Source organism: Pelophylax lessonae, assembly GCF_965119305.1.
Source record: "Pelophylax lessonae genome assembly, chromosome: 11".
Lineage (NCBI taxonomy): Eukaryota > Metazoa > Chordata > Amphibia > Anura > Ranidae > Pelophylax > Pelophylax lessonae.
In genome coordinates, this window is record NC_138778.1 from 193781700 (window position 1) to 193804075 (window position 22376).

At 41.7% G+C, this 22376-nt stretch overlaps 1 protein-coding gene across 1 annotated transcript in view; it reads left to right on the forward strand.

The window, feature by feature from the left end:
• EDN3 (endothelin 3) overlaps positions 1 to 22376 on the forward strand; it is a 268908-nt gene that overhangs the window by 16800 nt on the left and 229732 nt on the right. Inside the window, exon 2 of the mRNA XM_082272933.1 lies at positions 9523 to 9847. Coding sequence (XP_082129059.1) covers positions 9523 to 9847 — 325 coding nt within the window. The remainder of the gene's footprint in view (positions 1 to 9522; positions 9848 to 22376) is intronic.

The window sequence follows — 22376 nt, forward strand, 5'->3', positions numbered from 1 at the left end:
TGAATCAAGTTTAAATAAAGCATGTACATAACTGAAATGGATAATGACTAATGTGCCCAGGGGCTTTGGAAGAGTTTTGGGCACGTTTTCTACCAATGAATAAAATTTCTCCCAAATCTTGCCAGCTATGCTGGAGGTAATCTCAGCTCCTGGAAGTAACCCATTTGTGCTAGTGTAATGTTAAAAGAGAAATTCGGGTTTCTAAAATATTTATACCAACCTAGGTGGATGCAGCACTGATCCCAGCTGCGTCTGTCCCCCCACCACTTCTAAGACCAAAAGCTGACCAATCGGAGACCGCTGATCGTTTAGTGCTTGGTCTGTGATTTTCAGTCACTGCTCTGCCCCTCCAGCGTTCACTAGTATGCCAGGCTGTGGAGGGGGATGGAGCGGCTGGCTCAGTCTCTCAGCGGCTCACTGAGAGGCTGAGCCAGCATCAGGTCTAGGATTGATCCAGAGCAGTGGCGCTGGTGCTCAAAATTTTTGGGGGGGCGCAAACAGAAAAATGTAATAGGCATTGCTTTGCAGCAAAAAATGCTGTAAAAAATTGCGTGACTTTGAGGTCAAAAAAATGTGATAAAAGGGGCCTTCAGTAATCAAGGTATAGTGTTCCCCACTTCAATGCACAGTGACCAGCGTGCCCCCTTTCAATGCACAGTGACCAGCGTGCCCCCTTTCAATGCACAGTGACCAGCGTGCCCCCTTTCAATGCACAGTGACCAACGTGCCCCCTTTCAATGCAGTGACCAGCGTGCCCCCTTTCAATGCAGTGACCAGAGCACACAGATCAGACATGTATAATGAAGAGAGCACACAGATCAGTCATGTATAATGAAGAGAGCACACAGATCAGACATGTATAATGAAGAGAGCACACAGATCAGACATGTAAAGTGCAATATCCTGCAGCAGCTTCTCAGTTGTCATTGCCGCAAGTGACAGTTCCTGCTGCTCTATAGTAATCCAATATCTGCAGCTGGAAGCCACATGAACCCAACCAGGACTAGAGAGACAACTAACTCCAGAAAGTCATTAGAGAATTCCATGTCACCGTGATCTCTCATCCATCCCAAGCCTCCCGACACCTGACCTGCATTCACCAGTGAGTTGCAAGTTCTCCATTTCTTAGTGGCATTAGAAACCATTTATAAGAGCTCATGTAGCGAAAACCCTTATTAGCAATCCTTAGTTAGTTTAACAGGGTGGCAATTTAATAGCAACAAATCACAACAAGAACCTGGCAAATCTAAACAAATAGGACAATAAAGGGAGTAAACAAACAAAAAATTAGCATATCCTTTGTTAAAAATGGGGTCAGCTGCTAGAGTCATGCTATGTCTGCTTTGCTCGAGTAGTCATTAAAAAGAACTACAGTGCTGTCGCATTCAGCCAGGCATTGCAGCAGACATTATCCTTTGATATGTAGGGATACAGCAGACATGAAGTGTGATGAGCACAAATTTACTGCTGCAGAATGTTTTAGTGCCCAGAATCAGTGGCGGCCGGCAGCAGAGGAGACACACAGGAGGCAGCTGCTTCACTTACCTGTTCCTGGCTGACTCGAGACGTCTCCACGCTGATCCTCCTCGCTCTGACAGCGGGCAGGAACCGGGAAGGTGAGTGAGTCAGAGTGACTGACGCACGCACCGCCCCCACGACGACGTCAGACGGGAGTCCTGAATGATTGGTCCAGGCTGGAGTCTGGACCAATCACAGGACTAGAAGTGGGAGTGTCGGGGCGCATTGCTCTGCGCCCCGATGACACACAGAAGGCCGCCAATCAGCGCCTCTGCTCTAACCACGTGGGATGCCAAACCCCCCCCCAATAGACTGCAATAGGTCCGGCGCCCCTAGCAGGCTTTAAAGAGGTTGTGAACCTAAACATTTTTTTTTTTCAACCTGAAAGAGAAACACATAATGAGCTAGTTTGCATCGCATACTAGCTAATTTTGAAATACTTACCTTAGAACGAGCCCCCGCCGTTCCGGCCCACTTACCTCTTTGACGGGCGACACGTTCAGTCGCCCGTCTTCCGGGATCGCGGCATCCGGCCATCTGATTGGCCGAAGCCGCGGTGACGTCACTCCCACGCACGCGCGCGGGAGCCGACAGTCACGGCACGGGCCTCTGAAGGAACGGCACCAGCGGCCGTTCCTTCAGAGCGCATGTGCCAGTGATGTCACTGATTGCATGTAAGGTAAATATCTCCTAAACGGTACATGTTTAGGAGATATTTACAGTACCAATAGGTAAGCCTTATCATAGGCTTACCTATAGGTAAAAGTTGCAGAGGAGGGTTTACTTCCTCTTTAAAAGGTAATTTTTCCTTTGAAGATGCTGATGGGGGGGGGGCGGCGCCCCCTATAGACCGGCCGCCACTGATCCAGAGCCTGGACTGGCTGAGTGTTGTCAGCTGACAGCAGATTCTAGCCTGCTGTTGACTGAACTACGGGTTACAGGAGTGCAGAACAAAGTGCACTCCTGTGACCCACAGGCTTTGAGCCTACTTCTCTTTAAAGCAGGGCAATTTTTCAGCATATGAAAAAACGACAGAAGTTTGCAGAGGTTTAGAGATTCCATTTAAAGGGTAACGCCACTTTCATGGGAAAACAAAATTAGCAAAGAAAAAAAAAAAGCATGTGCAATTGCTACACAAATCATATTGTAACTGAATGTTATTAAAAATTACCTTTCCTCTTTCAATCTGCAGCCGCTGTAATTCTCAGTAAAATGCAATGCAATATGGCTACCTGGAGGTGTTCTGTACACATATACAAGTAAAATTCATCACAGAAAATCATCCAAGAATTCTATAGAACTTCAGTAGCGCAAGGATGGTATAACCCTCCTATCCTAAAGTGCAGAAAGTGCAAAAACAGCATATAAATAGCATAAAAGTGATAAAATAAAAGTCTGTAACAATACAGCGATTAAAAGTCCTTCACAAGTCTTTTGTTGCAAATCACAGTGTGAAGAGGGTCTTGTCGGTGCCAATACAAGGATCACCAAAAGATATCACCACCACCAGTGCTGGGGGAATATGGCCAAAATGCACACTCACCAGAGAACCATGCCTAACCACTCTCATGGAATAGGCTGAAAACGCATGAATAAATCAGACTGCTTCCTCCTGGTATTACTGGCTGCTGTAAACTTCCTCCTCTCACATATGGTATATGGGTGATAAAGCAAAGAACACCTAGCTCTGGTAGTTGAATGTAAACAGCTTACATTGGATAGCTGGAGGAATAGGACAATAAGAAATCCTGGCTGCATGCTTGGTCTTTCCACAGCTCCACAAAACATTGTGTTTTCTTGTGATTTGCAATTTTTAGCAAACTAGTCACGATACCAAACCCCAGAGACTGACACCTCTATCCACATCTGTTCATCCTCCAGAGTGACCCAGGGGATCTCTGTATAGATATGGAAGCTTTGAAATCAGAAATCTGCCAGAGCACGCACTTTGACAGCTGGAAAACCCAGCCTCAGAGGGTCATTGTGTACTGTAGAAAAAAGGGGTACATGCAAACACTTCTGTGAGTGCTTCCTGTTTGAAAAAAACTGAGTATACTGAGAGGCTTACTTTAAAGCTGAAACAACACTGATTGATTTTCAGTTATGTAATCATTAAAAATGTATATTTTAACTGCAGTTAGTGTAAATCCAAGCAAAACACTTTCCGCTTGGTGTAAGTCAGATATTCAAGGTGAACGTTAAACACTCATACTACCTAAAACCAAATTAGATGTTCTTTTTTAATCATAACTAATCAAATTAGAATAAAAATAAGTGCTCAGACTCCTATTTAATGAGAACCAAAGTGCAAATTAGTGATTGCGAATAGTCCATATATGGTTCCCATATAAGTGAACCATAAGTGCCAGCAATGCTGTAAGAAATCCATATATCAGGTGAATTAGAAGTTACATAGTTAGGTTGAAAAAAGACACAAGTCCATCTGGCTCAACCAATAAAAAAAAAAAAAAAAAAAAAAACAGTAAAGAAAACCCAACCATACAATCCCATATACATAATCCTATACCCACTGTTGATCCAGAGGAAGGCGAAAAAACCCCAGCAAAGCTCCAATTTGCTACAGCAGGGGGAAAAAATTCCTTCCTAATCCCCCCCCGAGAAGCAATCGGATATTCCCTGGATTAACTTTGCCTATAAATATTAATACCCATTTATATTATGTACACCCAGGAAAGAATCCAGGCCTTTTTTTAAAGCAATCTTCTGAGCTGGCCAGAACCACCTCTGGAGGGAGTCTATTCCACATTTTCACAGCTCTTCTGGTGAAGAAACCTTTCCGTATTTGGAGACAAAATCTGTTTTCCTCTAGACTTAAAGAGTGCCCCCTTGTCCTCTGTGTTGATCTTAAAGTGAACAATAGGGATGATCGAACGGTTCGGGTCCACCATCGGTTCGGCCCGAACATTGGGTGTTCGAGGTTCGGCCGAATTTAGAACTTTTTGCCCAAAAAGTTCGGAATTCGGCAACCAGAACCGCCCAAAATGCAATGCTTCAGGAAATGGGCTTTAAAAGCCCGTGATTGGACCAGAACCATTAGCAAAAGCCAATTGAGGGGGCAGGAGAATGCTAGGAATGTGATTGGAGTGACTAGGGGGTCCCTAGACCAATCATTAGTGAATACGCCCCCCAGTATATAAGATCGCCCCCGCCATATTCCCAGCATTGTTATACTGGACATGGAAGAGAGTGGAAGCAGTTCTGTTAATTTTACTTTAAAAGTGTCATTTAGCTATTTTTAGTGTGAGGAAAGGGATATCTAGTGTAGTTAGAGTGCTCCTTTACACTTAAGTTAGCTTCAAAAATTTAGTTTCTGTAGGGAAAGTGTTAAGTGTCAGGGGACCGTAGTGTAGTGTAGGGTTAACTGACAGTGACTGCTATGGCAGGGTGACAAAACCCTTCCATAGCAGGGTGACCGCTATAGAGAAATGATCATTTCTCTGTGTTGCTTCGGGACAGGCATGTGGCTTCTCACCAGCAAGCATTTTTTAATGCTGCAGGGGCTGCCACTGCCAGTGCTTTTTTGAGGACATGTTTGATGTCAGACATGACATCTGAATATGTGTATAGGGGGAATATATAGACATATATGTCTGAATATATACCCCTAGACATATATAGGTGTGATAGTAGCAGAAATAAATGCTTGCGCTAATGAAATCATTTACAGTAATATATTTCTGCTACTATCACACCTATATATGTCTAGGGGTATATATTCAGACATATATGCCTATATATACCCCCTATACACATGTTCAGATGTTTTGCCTGCCTCAAAAGAACCCCAAAAAATGCCAAAAAAACGCTAGCGTCAAAAAAAAAAATGCCCAGGTGTGTTTTTGCTGGCATTTTTTGGGGGGTTTTGGAGGCAGGCAAAACATCAGAACTTGTGCACAGTACCACTATACACAAGTTCAGATGTTTTGCCTGCCTCAAAAGAACCCCAAAAAATGCCAAAAAAAAACGCTAGCGTCAAAAAAAAAATGCCCAGGTGTGTTTTTGCTGGCATTTTTTGGGGGGTTTTGGAGGCAGGAAAAACATCAGAACTTGTGCACAGTACCACTATACACAAGTTCAGATGTTTTTCCTGACTGCAAAGAACCCAAAAAAATGCCTGCTATTAAACCGGCAAGGTGTTACAGCAGAGAAGCCATATTCCTGTGCTTAAAGTTTTCTAATACAAACAATCTTTTTTTTTTATGGTTCTGGACATGCTACAGACCTGAAACTTCACATGTACACTTTTTAGACCCCCCAGATACTAAATCCAAAGTAAAAATCAAAAAATCTCTCTTTTTTTTTTTTTTAATTTTTCAATAATTGGCTTTTTTATCAAAAATGACAATTTTTAAGAACTTTTTTTTGTGTGATTAATAGTTAATGGGGCATGACCCAGAACCCTAGGCACTTTTTAGGGGCATTTATTGGGTTTTAGGGCTTAAAAATGGTGTTTTTTGATTACAGAAGTTCGGGTCCCATTGATTTCAATGGGGTTCTGAAATCCGGGCCGAACTTTCGTGAAGTTCGGGTGTTCTGGTCGAACCGAACTTTTCAAAAGTTCGATCATCCCTAGTGAACAACTCAACACCAAGTTAACTATATAGAGCCCTTTATGTATTTATACATGTTGATCATATCCCCCCTTAATCTCCTCTTCTCAAGAGAGAATAATTTCAGTTCCTCTAATCTTTTCTCATAGCTGAGCTCCTCCATGCCTCTTATCAGTTTGGTTACCCTTCTCTGCACTGTCTCCAGTTCCCGGTATCCTTTTTAAGAACTGGTGCCCAAAACTGAACTGCATATTCCAGATGAGGTCTTACTAATGATTTGTAAGAGGCAAAATTATATCTCGCTCTCTGGAGTCCATGCCTCTATTAATACAAGAAAGGACTTTGCTTGCTTTGGAAACTGCAGCTTGGCATTGCATGCTATTTTTAAGCTTAGGATCTACCAGATCACCCAGATCCTTCTCCACTATGGATTCCCCTAGTTCTACTCCCCCCTTAGTATGTATGATGCATGCATATTCTTAGCCCCCAAGTGCATAACTTTACATTTATCAACATTAAACCTCATTTGCCACATAGTTGCCCAATGAAACATTGAGATACCTTGTAAGTTGGAGACATCCTGTAAGGAAGTTATTCCACTGCAAAGCTTGGTGTCATCTGCAAAGACTGAAATGGTACTTTTAATCTCAGACCCTATATCATTTATAAAGATATTAAAAAGTAAGGGTCCCAACACTGAAACCACTGATTACCTTAGACCATTCAGAGTAAGAATCATTAACCACTACTCTCTGAATTCTATCTCTTTTAGGCATTTTTTCTATCCATTTACAAACTGATCTTTCCAAGCCAGTAGACCTTACCTTACACATTAGCCGTGTGTGGGGCTTTTGCAAAATCCAAGTATACCACATCCAAAGTCAAGGTTTTACTTACCTACTCATAAAAAGAAATCAGGTTTGTTTGACAACTTCTGTCTTTCATGAATCCATGCTGTCTGTTGCTTAAAATATTTTTTTCCAGCAAGAACTCATCTATGTGGTCTTTTATTAAACTCTCCAGTATCTTTCTGACTATAGAAGTTAAACTAACAGGTCTATAGTTACTTGGCAAAGACTTTGATCCCTATTTAAATATAGGCACCACATTGGCCCTACGCCAATCCAGAGGTTACTATTCCAGTCCCTAAAAATTAGAAACAAAAGCTTTGAAATTACAGCGCTCAATTCTTTTAGGATGCATGGGTGGATCTGGTCCAGGCGCTTTATCCACCCTTATTCTGTCTAAATATTTCTGGACCATATCACTTTTGACCCATTGTGGATCATTTGGGGCTGTGTCAATACCATCCTCATTATGGTCATGAGCTCCCCCATGCTCCATTGTATACACAGAGCTGAAGAAAGTATTTAATACATTTGCCTTCTCTTTGTCCCCAGTCACCCGCTCCTGATTATTTTGTAAAGGACCTACGTGCTCAGACCTAACCTTTTTATTATTAATACATTTGAATAATTTTTTGGGCTTCGTCTTACTATCTTTTGCAATCTGTTGTTTATTTTGAATTTTTGCATCCTTGATTTCCTTTTTACATATTCTGTTATATTCCTTATAACAATTCAACAATAATAGCGTTCCTTCATTTTTTTTTAGATATTTTTTAATTAATATTTTTTAAAAGCTCTTTTCTTATTTATAGCTTTTTTAAATTTGGCCGTGAGACACATATGTTTTATTTTTAGCCTTTTAAATTTATTGCCCATGGGAATATACTTTGCAGTGAGTTTGCATAAAGTCTTTTTGAAAATATCCCATTTCTGGTCTGTGCATATCAATGCCAATATTCCCTCCCAGTCTAAATCCTGGAGAAAATGTGATCTCTTAAAGAGTGCTTGTATGCATTTTTTGCTTACAGCTAACATTAAATGAAATATTATGGTCACTGCTACCCAGATGTCCTTTTATATGAACATTATTAATAAACTCTGCATGGTTTGAGATGACCAGGTCCCACAGAGCATAATTTCTAGTGGGGGGGCCTCAAACTTTTCCATAAAATTGTCTTGTATTATATTTATATATTTTTGCCCTTTTTAACTGTTCCAGCAGTGCCATTACTTCAGTCAATGTCTGGGTAGTTAAAATCCCCCCCATTATTATCACTCTCCCAGCCCTTGCAGCCCTTTCTATCTGTGCCAGGAGCTGAGTCTCCACCCCATTAATACTAGGAGGTCTATAACAAACTCCATTGATAATCTTTGTATTACGCACACCCATGTACATTTCCACCCATACTGCTTCAGACTCATCACACTCTCCATCAACTAGGTCCTCTTTAACACTCACTTTGAGATCACTTCTCACATAGGGACAGACACCACCACCCCTCCGTTTTACCCTGTCTTTCCAAAAGAGAGCAAAGCCAGGAATATTAATAGCCCAGTCATGTGAAGAATGAAGCCAAGATTCAGCAATACCAATTTTTTATTTTGGTACAAATAGTACCATTTCCAATGGTTGTTTGGAGGACTAGAACTGGGAGAACCTTCTTATCCTCTGCCATAACTCTTCCCCCCCATCTTTCCCCAATCCACCCACCAATAGGGGCTGACCCCTATTGCTACAAACAGTCTTCAGTGAAATTTAGAGAATAACATCAGAAGTTATCTGCAGTAAATTGACTGGTTCTGTAGCTTATTATAAATCTCAACATGCAAGGTTTGTTTAACAATGTGCATCACAAAGCTTTCAGATATTTTTATAAGCTTTATTTAAAGGGACAGTCTCCAAATGTTGGTATTTAAAGGACCCCATTGAACTGAATCTCCACTGGCTTCTTATTTATCTTGGAAACTCTGGTGACAAGAATTTGGCACATGAGTTTGAGGTCCACCCATCTGGTGCACCATTTAAGGGACTTGTTCATCTTGATTAATTTTTCGTTTTATTTATTTTTTATTTTTTTTGGAGGGTATACTAAATGCAGGAAATGTGATAATTCACAGAAGTATGGCAAAATACGAAAGTGGCATCTTGCTGCTGGCATTATCCCAGAGAGCTCTAGCAAGCCAGTGGGTGATTTGGCCAACCCACATTTCCCAGTGTCTTAAATATATTTTGGTTGGCCTTTAACTGAAAAAGAGAATGGCTATGCATTTTCTATGTTTGCCATGAGTCAACTTTTGCTTTCATAAATGCATTGGTTTCGGTCATGGGTGGCAAAACGTTTCTTTGGCCTTATAAAGTTTTAATTGTCCAATCAGCCTGTAGGTAATTTTAAAGGAACATTGTCCTTTAGGGGCCAGGGACATTTGCTCCCTTTTGACATCTATAGAAAATCCTGGAAAAAGAAGCCAGCTGTAAGGATTTTGGGCATATTGGATACCACTATTGGATATCTCATAGGATTTGTCCAGACATGGTGTCATGGCTACCTACATAACTAAGATTTTTTTGTTTCCCTTTTTTCCAGGGTTTGTGCTGGCTCTCTTGCCTCAGCTCCCCGGGGGGAAGGTGAGCCCCCATATCAAGGAAGGTGGAAGAAAGGCAGGCAGGGGAGAGAAGGAATCGTCAGCCATCTTTCTACAGTCAGGGGTTACCCAGCGTCCAGGATCCACATCCCCTGGACCCCAGGGAACTCCAATACCTGGATATGATCAAATGAGCCCCAGTTTCCACTTGGAACCAGACTCCGGGGGCTCACACAGGAGGGAGAAACGCTGTACGTGTTATACATACAAGGACAAAGAATGTGTGTACTACTGTCACCTGGACATCATATGGATCAATACGCCTGAGTAAGTAAAGGTACACATCTTGCCTCCTCTTCACATCTATCTGCTTTTCTGAGCTCAGCCCTGGATATCTGATGTGCATATTGTCCTTCTCTGTATTCTGGGACAAGGGGCTTATGTTGCTGTATAAAAATGTGCTCTGCAGATTGTGTTTTCTAGAACACTCCTGGGTTGTTTTGGCATCTTTCTTGTGTCCCTTGTAAAATGATAGTTTGAATTCAGCATGGGTAATTTCTATTTGAGGTTCCTAATGTTCTTTTGAATGCCTTTCAATACTGTAGTATGGCCCTTAGGGTCCCTGACTTTGTGAAAATGCAGTAGTTTCTTAGTGACACACACAGGTCCTTACTTTAACAATTATACTAAACTCTTATGTAAAATAACTTTACACCTATGCACATATGTGATACTGAGTCTACTGTGTAAAAGTTGTCGAAATTTCTGGACACAGTAACATACAATTTGCTTTAAAATGTAAGCTTTTGATACTAAAGATAATTCTGAAGTTTCTCTTACAATTTCTAATGGTGGTCAAGCTATATTTTGTTGTTGATCATGATATACACATGTGCCTATTTTTTGAGGTGTCTGATATTTCAGTTTAGAATGAAAGGCTATCTGGAATCTTATACATCTTGTGGTTTTACAGCAAAAATGGCTCCACCCTCTGCAACAGCTATTATGAAGCCTTGAAAATTCTACTGGGGAGATTGAGAGATTTATATTTGTAACTATTGAGCTTTGTGAGTGGAGTTGGGAACACCGGCACAAAGGTTCCCTGCTGAAGTTTCTAAAAAAAGCTGACAGCTGAGTCAGCCCCCCACCATCAAATCAGGCTGATCCTTTTGAGCAAGAAAAAAAGTTTTGGGGGACTCTCACACTAGGGTTCTCTGCAGTAAATGTTTCCATATCATGTCACTTGGGGCTGTGTACATCAGTGCATACAGATTCTGGAGATTTCTAGAAAATTGTCCCTTCTGCATTTGGTGGAGGAAGGGGGGAGTCTTGTGTGTTCCCCCATATCTACCTACTTGTGGCACTCCAGTGATCCTGTAATTTTGCCTAGCGATGGCCTCCACACCATGCAGAACACAATACAAGAAGTAAAGCTCCTAGCTGGCTTGTTGGTACTTGCTATAGCTGGCACTATGTTTTTCCTTCACTATGAGACCTCCTCAGATATTTAAGAAAGCTTTAACATTTAGGTAGTACAGTAAACCCCCTTCCATCGCGGGGGGTTACGTTCCGGACCCACCCGCGAAAAGTGAAAATCCACGAAATAGAAAAACCCTATTAAAATACACTGTAGGCATGTTTTTTTTACTGTCACTGTACGTGTAAAAGCATTTTGAGGTCTTTAAACACACTTTTAAAACAATAGAAACTCATTTAAACACATAAAAGATACTGAGAGATAAAGCAAGAGCTAAGGAAAACACAAAAATATTTAATTTTCAATGATTTACATAGTAAAATAACATTACAGAAAAAAACGCAATATACCGGGACCGCAAAAACTGAACCGCGATGGAGCGGGGGTTTACTGTACTGCAGAACAGTTGCCCCCTCTCCCTCCCAAGCAAAAACTACAATGATGATGTTCATCATTGGTGATGTGTCCTTTTTAGTTGCTTGTTTGTTTCATGCTCCAGTACTGTAGTAGATTCTTCAACAAGCATGAAGCATGTGATGTCAATCTGCTTATAAGACCACTTGTTTCTGAGCAGTAAATCAAAGTTATAAAGCTACGGTATCAGTTCAGGATGACAGCATTTTTTAAGAGTTAAGCAGTGGCAGCCCACACAGCCGAGGTTTGCCTTAATACATGCAGTTTTTTATTATTGCGAGTTGCACTCATGAGTTGTGAAATTTTAATTTCTAAACTATAACAGCAGCACAGGTTGCAAATGGAAAAAGGAAGGAAGGTGGGGAAACATGCTGTACATTGTCAGGTAATCTGTAATTACATCTGTTGAGTGATGTTTTTTTACTGCTAGTACCACAGATTTCAGGAAGTGGCCTTGTACTTGTGGTTTTATATGGGTTTTCTTTTTTTTTATCATGATTGTGAAATGTTATGAAAGAGGGCAAAGTAATATTCACTTTGAGGGAAATATTAAGCATATTTTCTGATTGTGAACCTCTTTTTAGCTGTACAGAATTTGTTGCATTTAAACATATACTGTGGCAAGAAAAAAAATATGTTATCTCTCCAGAATTAACTGGTTTTCTGCAATAATGTGACATAAAATGTGATCCTCATCACAATAATAGACAAACACAATGTGCCTTGCCTATCTTGTGTCTTTATTTAACACACCTATTAAACATACACAGTGCAGGGCTTAATAGCTGGTCAAACCTCCTTTTGGCAGTAAGCACTTCAAGCTAGCACTTTTCGTAGCTCTAGATCAGACCTGTACAACCTTCAGGAGTAATTTTCGACTATTTATTTTTACAAAACTGCTTCAGCTCAGACACATTTGAAGGATGTTTGGTGTGAACGGCTCTCTTGGCGTCAGTCCACAGCATTTCTATGGGGTTAAGGTCTGGGCTCGGACTAGACCACTCCAAAAGGCATATTTTCTTTTTCTGAAGCCAGTCTGTGGTAGCTTTACTTCAATGCTTAGGGACATTGTCCTGCTGCATCACCCAACGTCTACTAAGCTTCAGCTGATGGATGGCCACCCTAACATTATCCTGTAGGTTATTTGGGAAAACCTAGGAATTCATTGTCCCCTTGATGATGGCAAGTGGTTCAGGCCCAGAGGCAGCAAATCAAGCACAAATCATGAGGTTACCTCCACCATTTTTTACCTTTTGGGATGATGTTTTAATGTTGGTAAGCTGTGCCCTTTCTTCCTGAACAATGCAACTTTTGTTTTATCAGTCCAGAAAAATTTTTCCTAGTTGCATTGTATTTTGCCAAGGTGTTCTTCAGCAAACGTCAGGTGCACAGCAATTTTTTTTTTTTTGGAGATGGAGAGCAGCAGCTTTCTCTATGGTGTTCTGTCATGGACACCCTGCCTGTTCAAATACTTAGGGTATTGTAGACCCATGAAAAGGGATGTTTGGCCGTTCCCATGGTATCTTCAACCCTTTAGCTGGTACTTGTGGGTTCCTCTTTACCTCCATTGAGGAGTCTGTATTGTGACTTGGGAATCATTTTGGCTGGGGGGTGCCCACTTTTAGAAAAAGTAGCCACAGTACTGAACGGTCTCCATTTATAGACAGTTTAATGCTGTTGAACGCCTAAACACTTTGAGATTGCTTTGCATCCCTTTCCAGCGTTTTGCAAATCAACTACTCTTGAATCGTACTGTATGTCTTCAGAGGTTTCCTTTTTGAGAGACATGGTTCACATCAGCAGATGCTTCTTATCAACCGCAATCCTGGAATCTTTGAGTATCTTTTGTCAATCAAAGTAGCCCTAAATTTCACCTCCAAACAAACATTATGAATTGAACTCCAGGTGTGCAAACTACTGATTCCAAATAGCTTTTGTTGAAGTCTATGGGTTCACTTACTTTTTCCTCGGTGAATATTTAATGGGTGTATGTTTAAAAAGACATGAGAAATTAGAACTGTTTGTGTGTTATAGCTTAAGAACATTATGTTTGTTGTTGTGACTTTAGATGAAGTTCAGATCTCATTTTATAGCAAATTACTGCAGAAAAAAATTAATTCCAGGGGTTTACATTCTTTTTTTTGCTACTGTATATAATTTAATTTTTATTTTGCTGCTTTCGCTTCCTTGCCAGCAGCCTATTTACATAAGGAGAGAATATACAAGGGAAATTTCTTGTAAACATTGTGTTATACTCCTAATAGTAATTTTGCATTCCAATTACGTTTGTGGTAGGGATAGTGTAAGAAAATTACATTTTAGTTGAATGACAGGTTCTCTTTTTATCATTAACTAGATTGGTTTTTTTTAATAAGAATTTGGACCATTCCCTTTTTAATCTCATGGGGTCTAAGGCTCATTGAGAAATGAAAGCACAAATCCAGGATTTGCTATTTTGGACTTCAGCATTCTTTGTAATACTTTTGTATGCATTTGAAATAACTTGATTGGTATGATCAGGTCTTTTTGTATGCCCTTTCGAAATTGAATAAAAATACAAATCTAAAAAAGCCCATTTTACTGATCCGAAACTATGGTCACGTGATGATCTTTCTCTGTTCTCTTTACTTCCTGGGGTCCTTTGGTTGTCCACATCACTGCCTGTATAATGTGGACATCTAGTGTTGGGGTCCCCTCTCATAGGCTCCAGAGGCAAGGAGAACTCACAGGAGCAGAGAGTAGGGATGAGCTTGGAGTACGTTCGACTCAAACATCAGGCATTTGTGTTTGCTGAATACACGAACAAATGGGGTGCTCGGCGGGAAGTTCGCCCGCCGATTAACGCCCCATAATGCACTGCGCTTGCGCAGTGAATAAATTACTGATTGTCTGATGATTGGCCAAAGCATGCACATGACCTGTATGCTTTGGCAAATTCACAGCACAATGTCCGTGATTGGCCAAAGGCGTGGGGTCCCCCCCAGTCCATACCAGGCCCTTATCCGAGCAAGCAGCTTGGCTGGACAGGATAAGAGGGGTGGGGGGAAGAGCGAGCGCCCCCCCTCCTGAACCATACCAGGCCACTTGCACTCAACATGGGGAGGATGCTTTGGGGTGCCCCCCCAAAGCACCTTGTCCCCATGTTGATGGGAACAAGGGCCTCTTCCCAACAACCCTGGGCTGTGGTTGTGGGGGTCTGCGGGTGGGGGGCTTATCGGAATCTGGAAGCCCCCTTTAACAAGGGGGCCCCCAGATCCCGCCCCCCATGCGAATGGATATCGGGTACATCGTACCCCTACCCATTCACCAAAAAAGTGTAAAAAAAAATAAAGACAAAAGGCCTTTATTAAAAAAAAATTAAAAAATAGTGTCCCCCGATGTAAATCCATCGTCAATCACGTCACCCGCCGCACCCGAAAAATAGAAAAAAAAAATGCTCCCGCCTCTTCAGACGCCTCCGCCGTAATGAGCTGCTTTTATAGGAAAGGGGCGGGGACACCACCCGATTGCACCGCCCCTTCTGACGTGACTGCAGTCATTTATTCAATGCACCTGAGCAGTGCATTATGGGGCACTCGTGACGTCAGATTTCTATAAAAGAGCTGTCAAACTCAAACAGTTTATTACGTGGGAGGCATCTGAAGAGTCAGGAGCTTCTTCTTCGGGTGCGGCGGCGGGCAACGTGATTGTCGATGGATTTACATCGGGGACACTTTTTTTATTTTATTTTTTTTAAAAAGAACTTGTCAAAAACTGGCTTTTGTCTTTATTTTTTTGTACACTTTTTTGGTGAATGGATAAGGGTACAATGTACCCGATATCCATTCATTTGCATAAGGGGGGTCGGGATCTGATAGGCCCCTCCACCCGCAGACCCCCCACAACCACAGCCCAGGGTTGTTGGGAAGAGGCCCTTGTCCCCATCAACATGGGGACAGGGTGCTTTGGGGGGCACCCCAAAGCACCCTCCCCATGTTGAGGGCAAGTGGCCTGGTATGGTTCAGGAGGGGGGGGTTGCTGGCTCGCCCCCCCTTATCCTGTCTAGCCAGGCTGCTTGCTCGGATAAGGGTGTGGTATGGATTTAAAATCCGTACCAGACCCGAAGGGCCTGGTATGGACTGGGGGGGGGGGCCCACGCCATTTTTTTCATGTTTTTTTTTTATCTGTATTGCCAGGAGCCGACAATACCTTTACAGCCGCAAGCAAGTTTAAATTACATTTTTTCCTTTAGAAATATCAGTATTGCTGCAGCAGGCTACATACATCGCACAAATGCACCACTTTACAGGCACATTAAGGGGACCCTCTAGGCACAATATTTAAAGGAATTTTTCCTTTTTATTGTTTCACTTTAAGCATCATTAAAATCACTGCTCCTGTAAAAACGATTGTTTTTTAAAACATTTTTTGCATTGGTACATGTCCCTTAGGTCAGTACCCAGACCCCATACACTTTTTTTGGGCAATAACTTTCATTTAAGCCTTTAAAATTAGGACTTTTGATTTTTCATGTTAGTGTCCCCATAGATTTAAATGGAGTTTGCATGTTCTAACAAACTTTTCCCCTGTTTGCGGTGTTCTGGTGCGAACCGAACCGGGGGGGGGGGGGGGCGTTCGGCTCATCACTAGCAGAGAGGGGATCAGTGCTCAAGATATCAAGCAGGGAAATGCCTGGTTCCCAAGGTAGGAAATAGACTTGGTTTATAGAGGAAACTGTGACTTTGATCAATTATGCTACAGGATGGCTTGGAAAGATGTTTTGGGAATCAAGACTAGAGTAAGGTAATGCACAATACACATTTTAAATTTCATTTTAGCGTGGATGTGGGCTTTAAATTATTCCAGTAAGCGCACCTACATTCCAACAAGACCATGACCGCATATAAAAAAAAAAAATGTAGGCTCCCCAAGTCCAAAATTAAGGTCCACAACCATCCCTGCTGAAGAAAGTGCAAATGTTCCTAGTCTGTTGTAGCTGCTTCTGCACTTCGTATGCCAGTGCCAGTGCTAGGGAGAGAACTCTGATCTCATGCCTGTGAATTGTAGTTTCCTGCAGACCCCAGAGATTATGTAAGCAAATCCCTTGCATGTGTTGTGCACTGCAAACTGTTTGGTTGATTATTTTTGTTTGAACTTGTAGTTAGGCAACTAGACCAGTAGGTCAGCAAGAGCCTGAAAAAGAGGGTTGTTCAAAAGTTATGTTACAGACTTGTGTCACAAAGCTTTGGCTGCAATATTTTTGGATTACTCAGAAGAGGATAACAAAATGTTAAATCTATGGTAATATTTTTTCTTGGGGCTGTTGGTGATAAATTGTGTTTAGTACTATATTCGGGAGCATATTATTTTCCATTTTTACTTTTGGCTTTAACATTTTTGTAATGATACAACAGTTCAATAATCCGGTCTAAGTCCGCTGTATTTCTCCTATTACAATTGTGCCCTTTTGACTTCATAAAGTATTTTTGTGGTATTCAGCTATGTTTAGCACTAGCTGGTAGAAATAATCATGATGAAGGATTGTGACACCTGCTGTCATTAAAAAAAAAAAAGTCTTGCCATGCAACGAATAGGTGCATAAAAGGAGACAATAAGAAGGTAACCGTTCAAATAAGTTATCAGATCAGACTATCAATCAACATATCCATTAATCCATCTTGTATAATTAGAATATAATTAGAATAATCATTTAAAATTGCCCTTTGGTTATTCACATTATTTAAAGCCTGCCTAACTCCAACTAAACTTTTTTTTTTTTTTTTTGGAATAAAGTATGGAGGAGTTAAAACTTATATCTGTTCTATGTTTTGGCCTGTGATCCATTTTGGAGATTTTCTCTTCTTTCCTTTTCCTGTGAGGACTCTACAATAAATGGGGCATGCGGTTGTCATCAGGACAAGAAGGCCCAAACAACAATCAAAGCTCTCTCATCCTTCGTCACTCTGCTTTTTTTGTTTTTTGTTTTGCATGTCCCTGTTGGAAGAGATTTCCTATCACGTTTGCTCTAAATGAAGTGGGTAAATCATCATAAAAGGTTACACAATAAATACCTTACCAAAATTCTAGTGTTTATCTGTATCCAGAACGTACTGCAGGCCAGGTTGGGAGAGGATATCCTAAAAGACCCAAATTTCATGAGATGATCTCATGCTTATGGTTGCCTTGAGGGGACGGTTTTCGATTTGGACAGCAGACAAGGGGTGAAATCGCATATATGTGATGCATAGGAGAAATGAGAGATAAGGCAGAGTGAGGATGGGGCCTGGGGGGGAGGATTAAAAGAGAGAATTTTATATTGTATTAGAAAACCCTAAAAGAAGGGGAACGTTAGTTACCGTAATTGGTGCATAGCTGAGAAGGAATCCGGTCAAAGGTAGACGATGTAGGACAGTTAAGTGGCTACTTGTACTCTTCCATAAAGAAAAAGTCCAGCCAAAAGAACCAATTGATTCGGAACTTGTACTTTGTCCATTAAGGGAACTAGTTAAGTCTTCGATTAACAAAATATCTTCAACATGGCGGAGCCATTGTTGAATAGTAGGTGTCTAAGGGGATTTCCACAGTGCTGGAATACATGAACGTGCCGTGTTAACTAAGTATATTATAACTGGGTTTTTGTATGCCTTGAGAGATATTATTGTGATGGAGAAGGAAGAATCTGGGATCTTGTGAAATTGGGAGATCCGTGAATTTTTATATTCCTGTATGAACTTGTGTGTTGTGTGAAATTCTGTAGGGTAGGGCATGCCCAGAAAATAGGTAGTATGTTAACTGTTGAGTTACACCTATAGCAGTTGTCTGGGACAGATGGATATATGGAATGTAATAATGTGGGGGGGAAAGGGAAATTAGATGTATGGTAAAAGCTTGATTACATGCGCGTCATGTCGGTGGGAAGATCAGGCGTGAAGATTTTTGGATAGCAAAGGAGAAATTGTCTGTTCCATTGAGACTCATTGACTGGTCAAAGAGTGTCTGCCCCAGTCCAGGGCTCGTGTGATTTGTGCAGCCAGTTGGTAGAGTTTGACATCAGGAAGTGCCATGCCTCCAGATGTTTTCAGTCTTATCCTCCTTTTTAATAAAGAAGGGGGGATCAACCTTTACCATGCAGCTATGCACATGATGTATTTATGTGTCAGGAAGAAGATAAGGTTGGCCCCAGTTGTATGCAAAACAGGCATAGGTTGAAATGTCTGGAATACATTAAGACCTCTGCATGGCTATGGACATGCTAGGCAAGATAAGTGCTGGAGTGTGCCTCCAGCACTAATCTCAGATTTTTCTCTTTTATATATATATATATATATATAATTATACAGCATCTCACAAAAGTGAGTGCACCCCTTACATTTTAATATTTTAATATACCTTTTCATGTGACAACACTGTAGAAATAACACTTTGCTACAATGTAAAGTAGTTAGTGTACAGCTTGTATAACAGTGTAAATTGGCTGTCCCCTCAAAATAACTCAACACACAGCCATTAAAGTCTAAACCGTGGGCAACAAAAGGGAGTACACCCCTAAGTAAAAATGTCCAAATTGGGCCCAATTAGCCATTTTCCTTCCCCAGTGTCATGTGACTCGTTAGTATTGCAAGTTCTCAGGTGTGAATGGGGAGCAGATATGTTAAATTTGGTATTATCACTCTCACTCTCTTATACTGGTCACTGGAAGTTCAACATGGCACATCATGGCAAGGAACTCTGAGAATCTGAAAAAAGAAATGTTGCTCTACATAAAGATGGCCTAGGCTATAAGAAGATTTCCAAGACCATGAAACTGAGCTGCAGCATGGTGGTCTAGACCATACAGCGGTTTAACAGGACAGGTTCCACTCAGAACAGGCCTCACCATGGTCGACCAAAGAAGTTGAGTGCACGTGCTCAGCGTCATATCCAGAGATTGTCTTTGGGAAATAGACGTATGAGTGCTGCCAGCATTGCTGCAGAGGTTGAAGGGGTGGGGGGGTCAGCCTGTCAGTGCTCAGACCATACACTGCATCAAATTGGTCTGCATGGCTGTCGTCCCTAAAGATGATGCACAAAAATGCCTGGAAACAGTTTGCTGAACACAAGCAGACTAAGGACATGGATTACGGGAACCATGTCCTGTGGTCTGATGAGACCAAGATAAATGTATTTGGTTCAGATGGTGTCATGGATTACTGGAACCATGTCCTGTGGTCTGATGAGACCAAGATAAACTTATTTGGTTCAGATGGTGTCAACCATGTGTGGCGGCAACCAAGTGAGGAGTACAAAGACAAGTGTCTTGCTTACAGTCAAGCATGGTGGTGGGAGGGTCATGGTCTGGGCAGCATGAGTGCTGCCAGCACTGGGGAGCTACATATTTATTGAGGGAACCATGAATGCCAACATGTACTGTGACATACTGAAGCAGAGTATGATCCCCTCCCTTCAGAGACTAGGCTTCAGGGCAGTATTCCAACATAACGACCCCAAACACACCTCCAAGACGACCACTGCCTTGCTAAAGAAGCAGAGGGTAAAGGTGATTGACTGGCCAAGCATGTCTCCAGACCTAAACTCTATTGAGCATTTGTGGGGCATCCTCAAACGGAAGGTGGAGGAGCGCAAGGTCTCTAACATCCACCAACTCCGTGATGTCGCCATGAAGGAGTGGAAGAGGACTCCAGTAGCAACCCGTGAAGCTCTGGTGAACTCCATGCTCAAGAGGGTTAAGGCAGTGCTGGAAAATAATGGTGGCCACAGAAAATATTGACACTTTGAGCTTATTTAGACATGTTCACTTAAGGGTGTACTCACTTTTGTTGCCAGCGGTTTAGACATTAATGACTGCATTTTGAGTTATTTTGAGCGGACAGTAAATTTACACTGTTATACAAGCTGTACACTCCCTACTTTACATTGTAGCAAAGTGTAATTTCTTCAGTGTTGTCACATGAAAAGATATATTAAACTATTTAATGTGAGGGGTGTACTCACTTTTGTGAGATACTGTATATGGTGTAATCACAGATGTACAAAAACTCAATAACCCTATACAGTCCTAAAGCAAGGTGCTATACAAATTAAAAAAGCCCATGATAATGCATAAAGTCCATAATGAAAGTTTAGACACAAAAGGCAGCTCCACCAAGAAACCGGAACTGTGTGTGTGTGTATATATATATATATATATATATATATATATATATATATATATATATATATATATATATATATATATGTATGTGTGTGTATCTGCAAACTGCTGTTCAGAAAGAGAGGAAACACTTGAGCCTACTAATGGCAACCACTCCCAGAGCTAAAATCGCCCATGTGAGTTCTTGGCACATAGCACATGACCAGAGGTTGCGTTTTACACTTTGCTGCCATAATGGGGTTGAAGATACAGCAGCAAATCATTAATAAAACAAAAGTATTCGAAAATATAGTAAAACAAAATAATTACATTTTCGTGAAGCAAAATAAAAAAAAACTATCAAGCAAACCTCTTCCAATTTTCTCCTAATGTCACAAATTGGATGATCTATTCTGTTAACTGTTATTAAAACAAGTGAGGCAATAGTATTGCTATTCATTGCATAATTCCAAATTTCCAGGAAAACCAGAAAGATATCTCATAATATTGCATGCAAACAATGAAGAGGAGCTCCAGTCTGTAAAAAAAATAAAAATAAAATAAATATACATATGAGTATATATAAGTCAGCAGGTACAAATACTGTAGCTGCTGACTTTTAGTATAAGGATAATTACCTATCCAGGGATTCCGTGATGTCGGCAACCCGAGCTGACTCGTCAATCGGCTTCAGGTGCAGATGCCCTCATTGTAAGTAAGGGAAATCACATAAGTGATCACATTCCCTCTGTTCTTAGCTGCATAAGAGCAGGGCGAGGAGAAGCAACAGCATACTGAGCTTGCCAGTGAATGGCTGTGCAGCAGGAAGGTGTCAGGGCAGCTGTGATCATTGAAGGAGAGCATACTGAGCTCCCAGCATAGCTAGATAACTGACTATGGTGTGCTCTCTTGCTTGGTGTTGTCAGTTTTTAATAGGAAAGCAGAGGGACTGTCAGGAACATCAGGGATTTTACACAAAGGAAGCAATACAAAGAGAACAGGATACTTTCTCATACAAGTACATGGTACAGCAGGTATGTTTCAGTAATCTGAAGTGTTGGGGTAACAAACGCTTTAAACTATACAATTACCATTTCGTGCTCTTCCCCGCCTCCTCTCAGTGAGCTCAGTGAGGATATAATGCTTTCAATCCTCGCTCACTAAGAGGAGGCGGGGCAGAGAACGGCCTGAATACAATGCATACAGTACAAATCACTGAGAGGAGGCGGGGGGGAGGCGGGGCAGGTCACGGGCTGAATACACACAGTACAGCTCAGCTCCTGGGTAATACTGCGAGATTTCTGGCAAGGAATACATCCCAGCACACACTGCGAATCGCCGACTGATGTCATCGCCGATCGGACCCGGAAATGAGGAGAGGAGGAATAAACAAGAAAATATGGTATTTACTAGCAAAAAAAAAAAAAAAAAAGTTTCCATTGGTAAAAGTCGTTTTAAAGGGGATTACATACATCTATGTAATCCAACATATTAAAAATGGGTGGAACTCCGCTTTAGGGAGTCCTGACCCCCTGACATGCCACATTTGGCATGTCATTTGTTTGGGGGGGGAGCGGGTACCTAGTTTTGACAGGTACCCGCTCCCACTTCCGCTCGGAGCGCCGCGGCGCCCTGAACGGAAGTTCTCCTCTCCCCCTCCCTCCCTGCAATCTTCTGGGACACGTCAGAGGTCCCAGAAGATTGCCGGCCAATCACGGCGCGCAGCTCGACTCGCACATGCGCAGTGGGTACCCGGCTGTGAAGCCGCAAACTGTAACAGCTGGGTGCCCACAACAGTGATGCCGAGGGAGAGGATCGAGGCTTCGGGCGGCCGCATCGCTGGACCGTTGGACAGG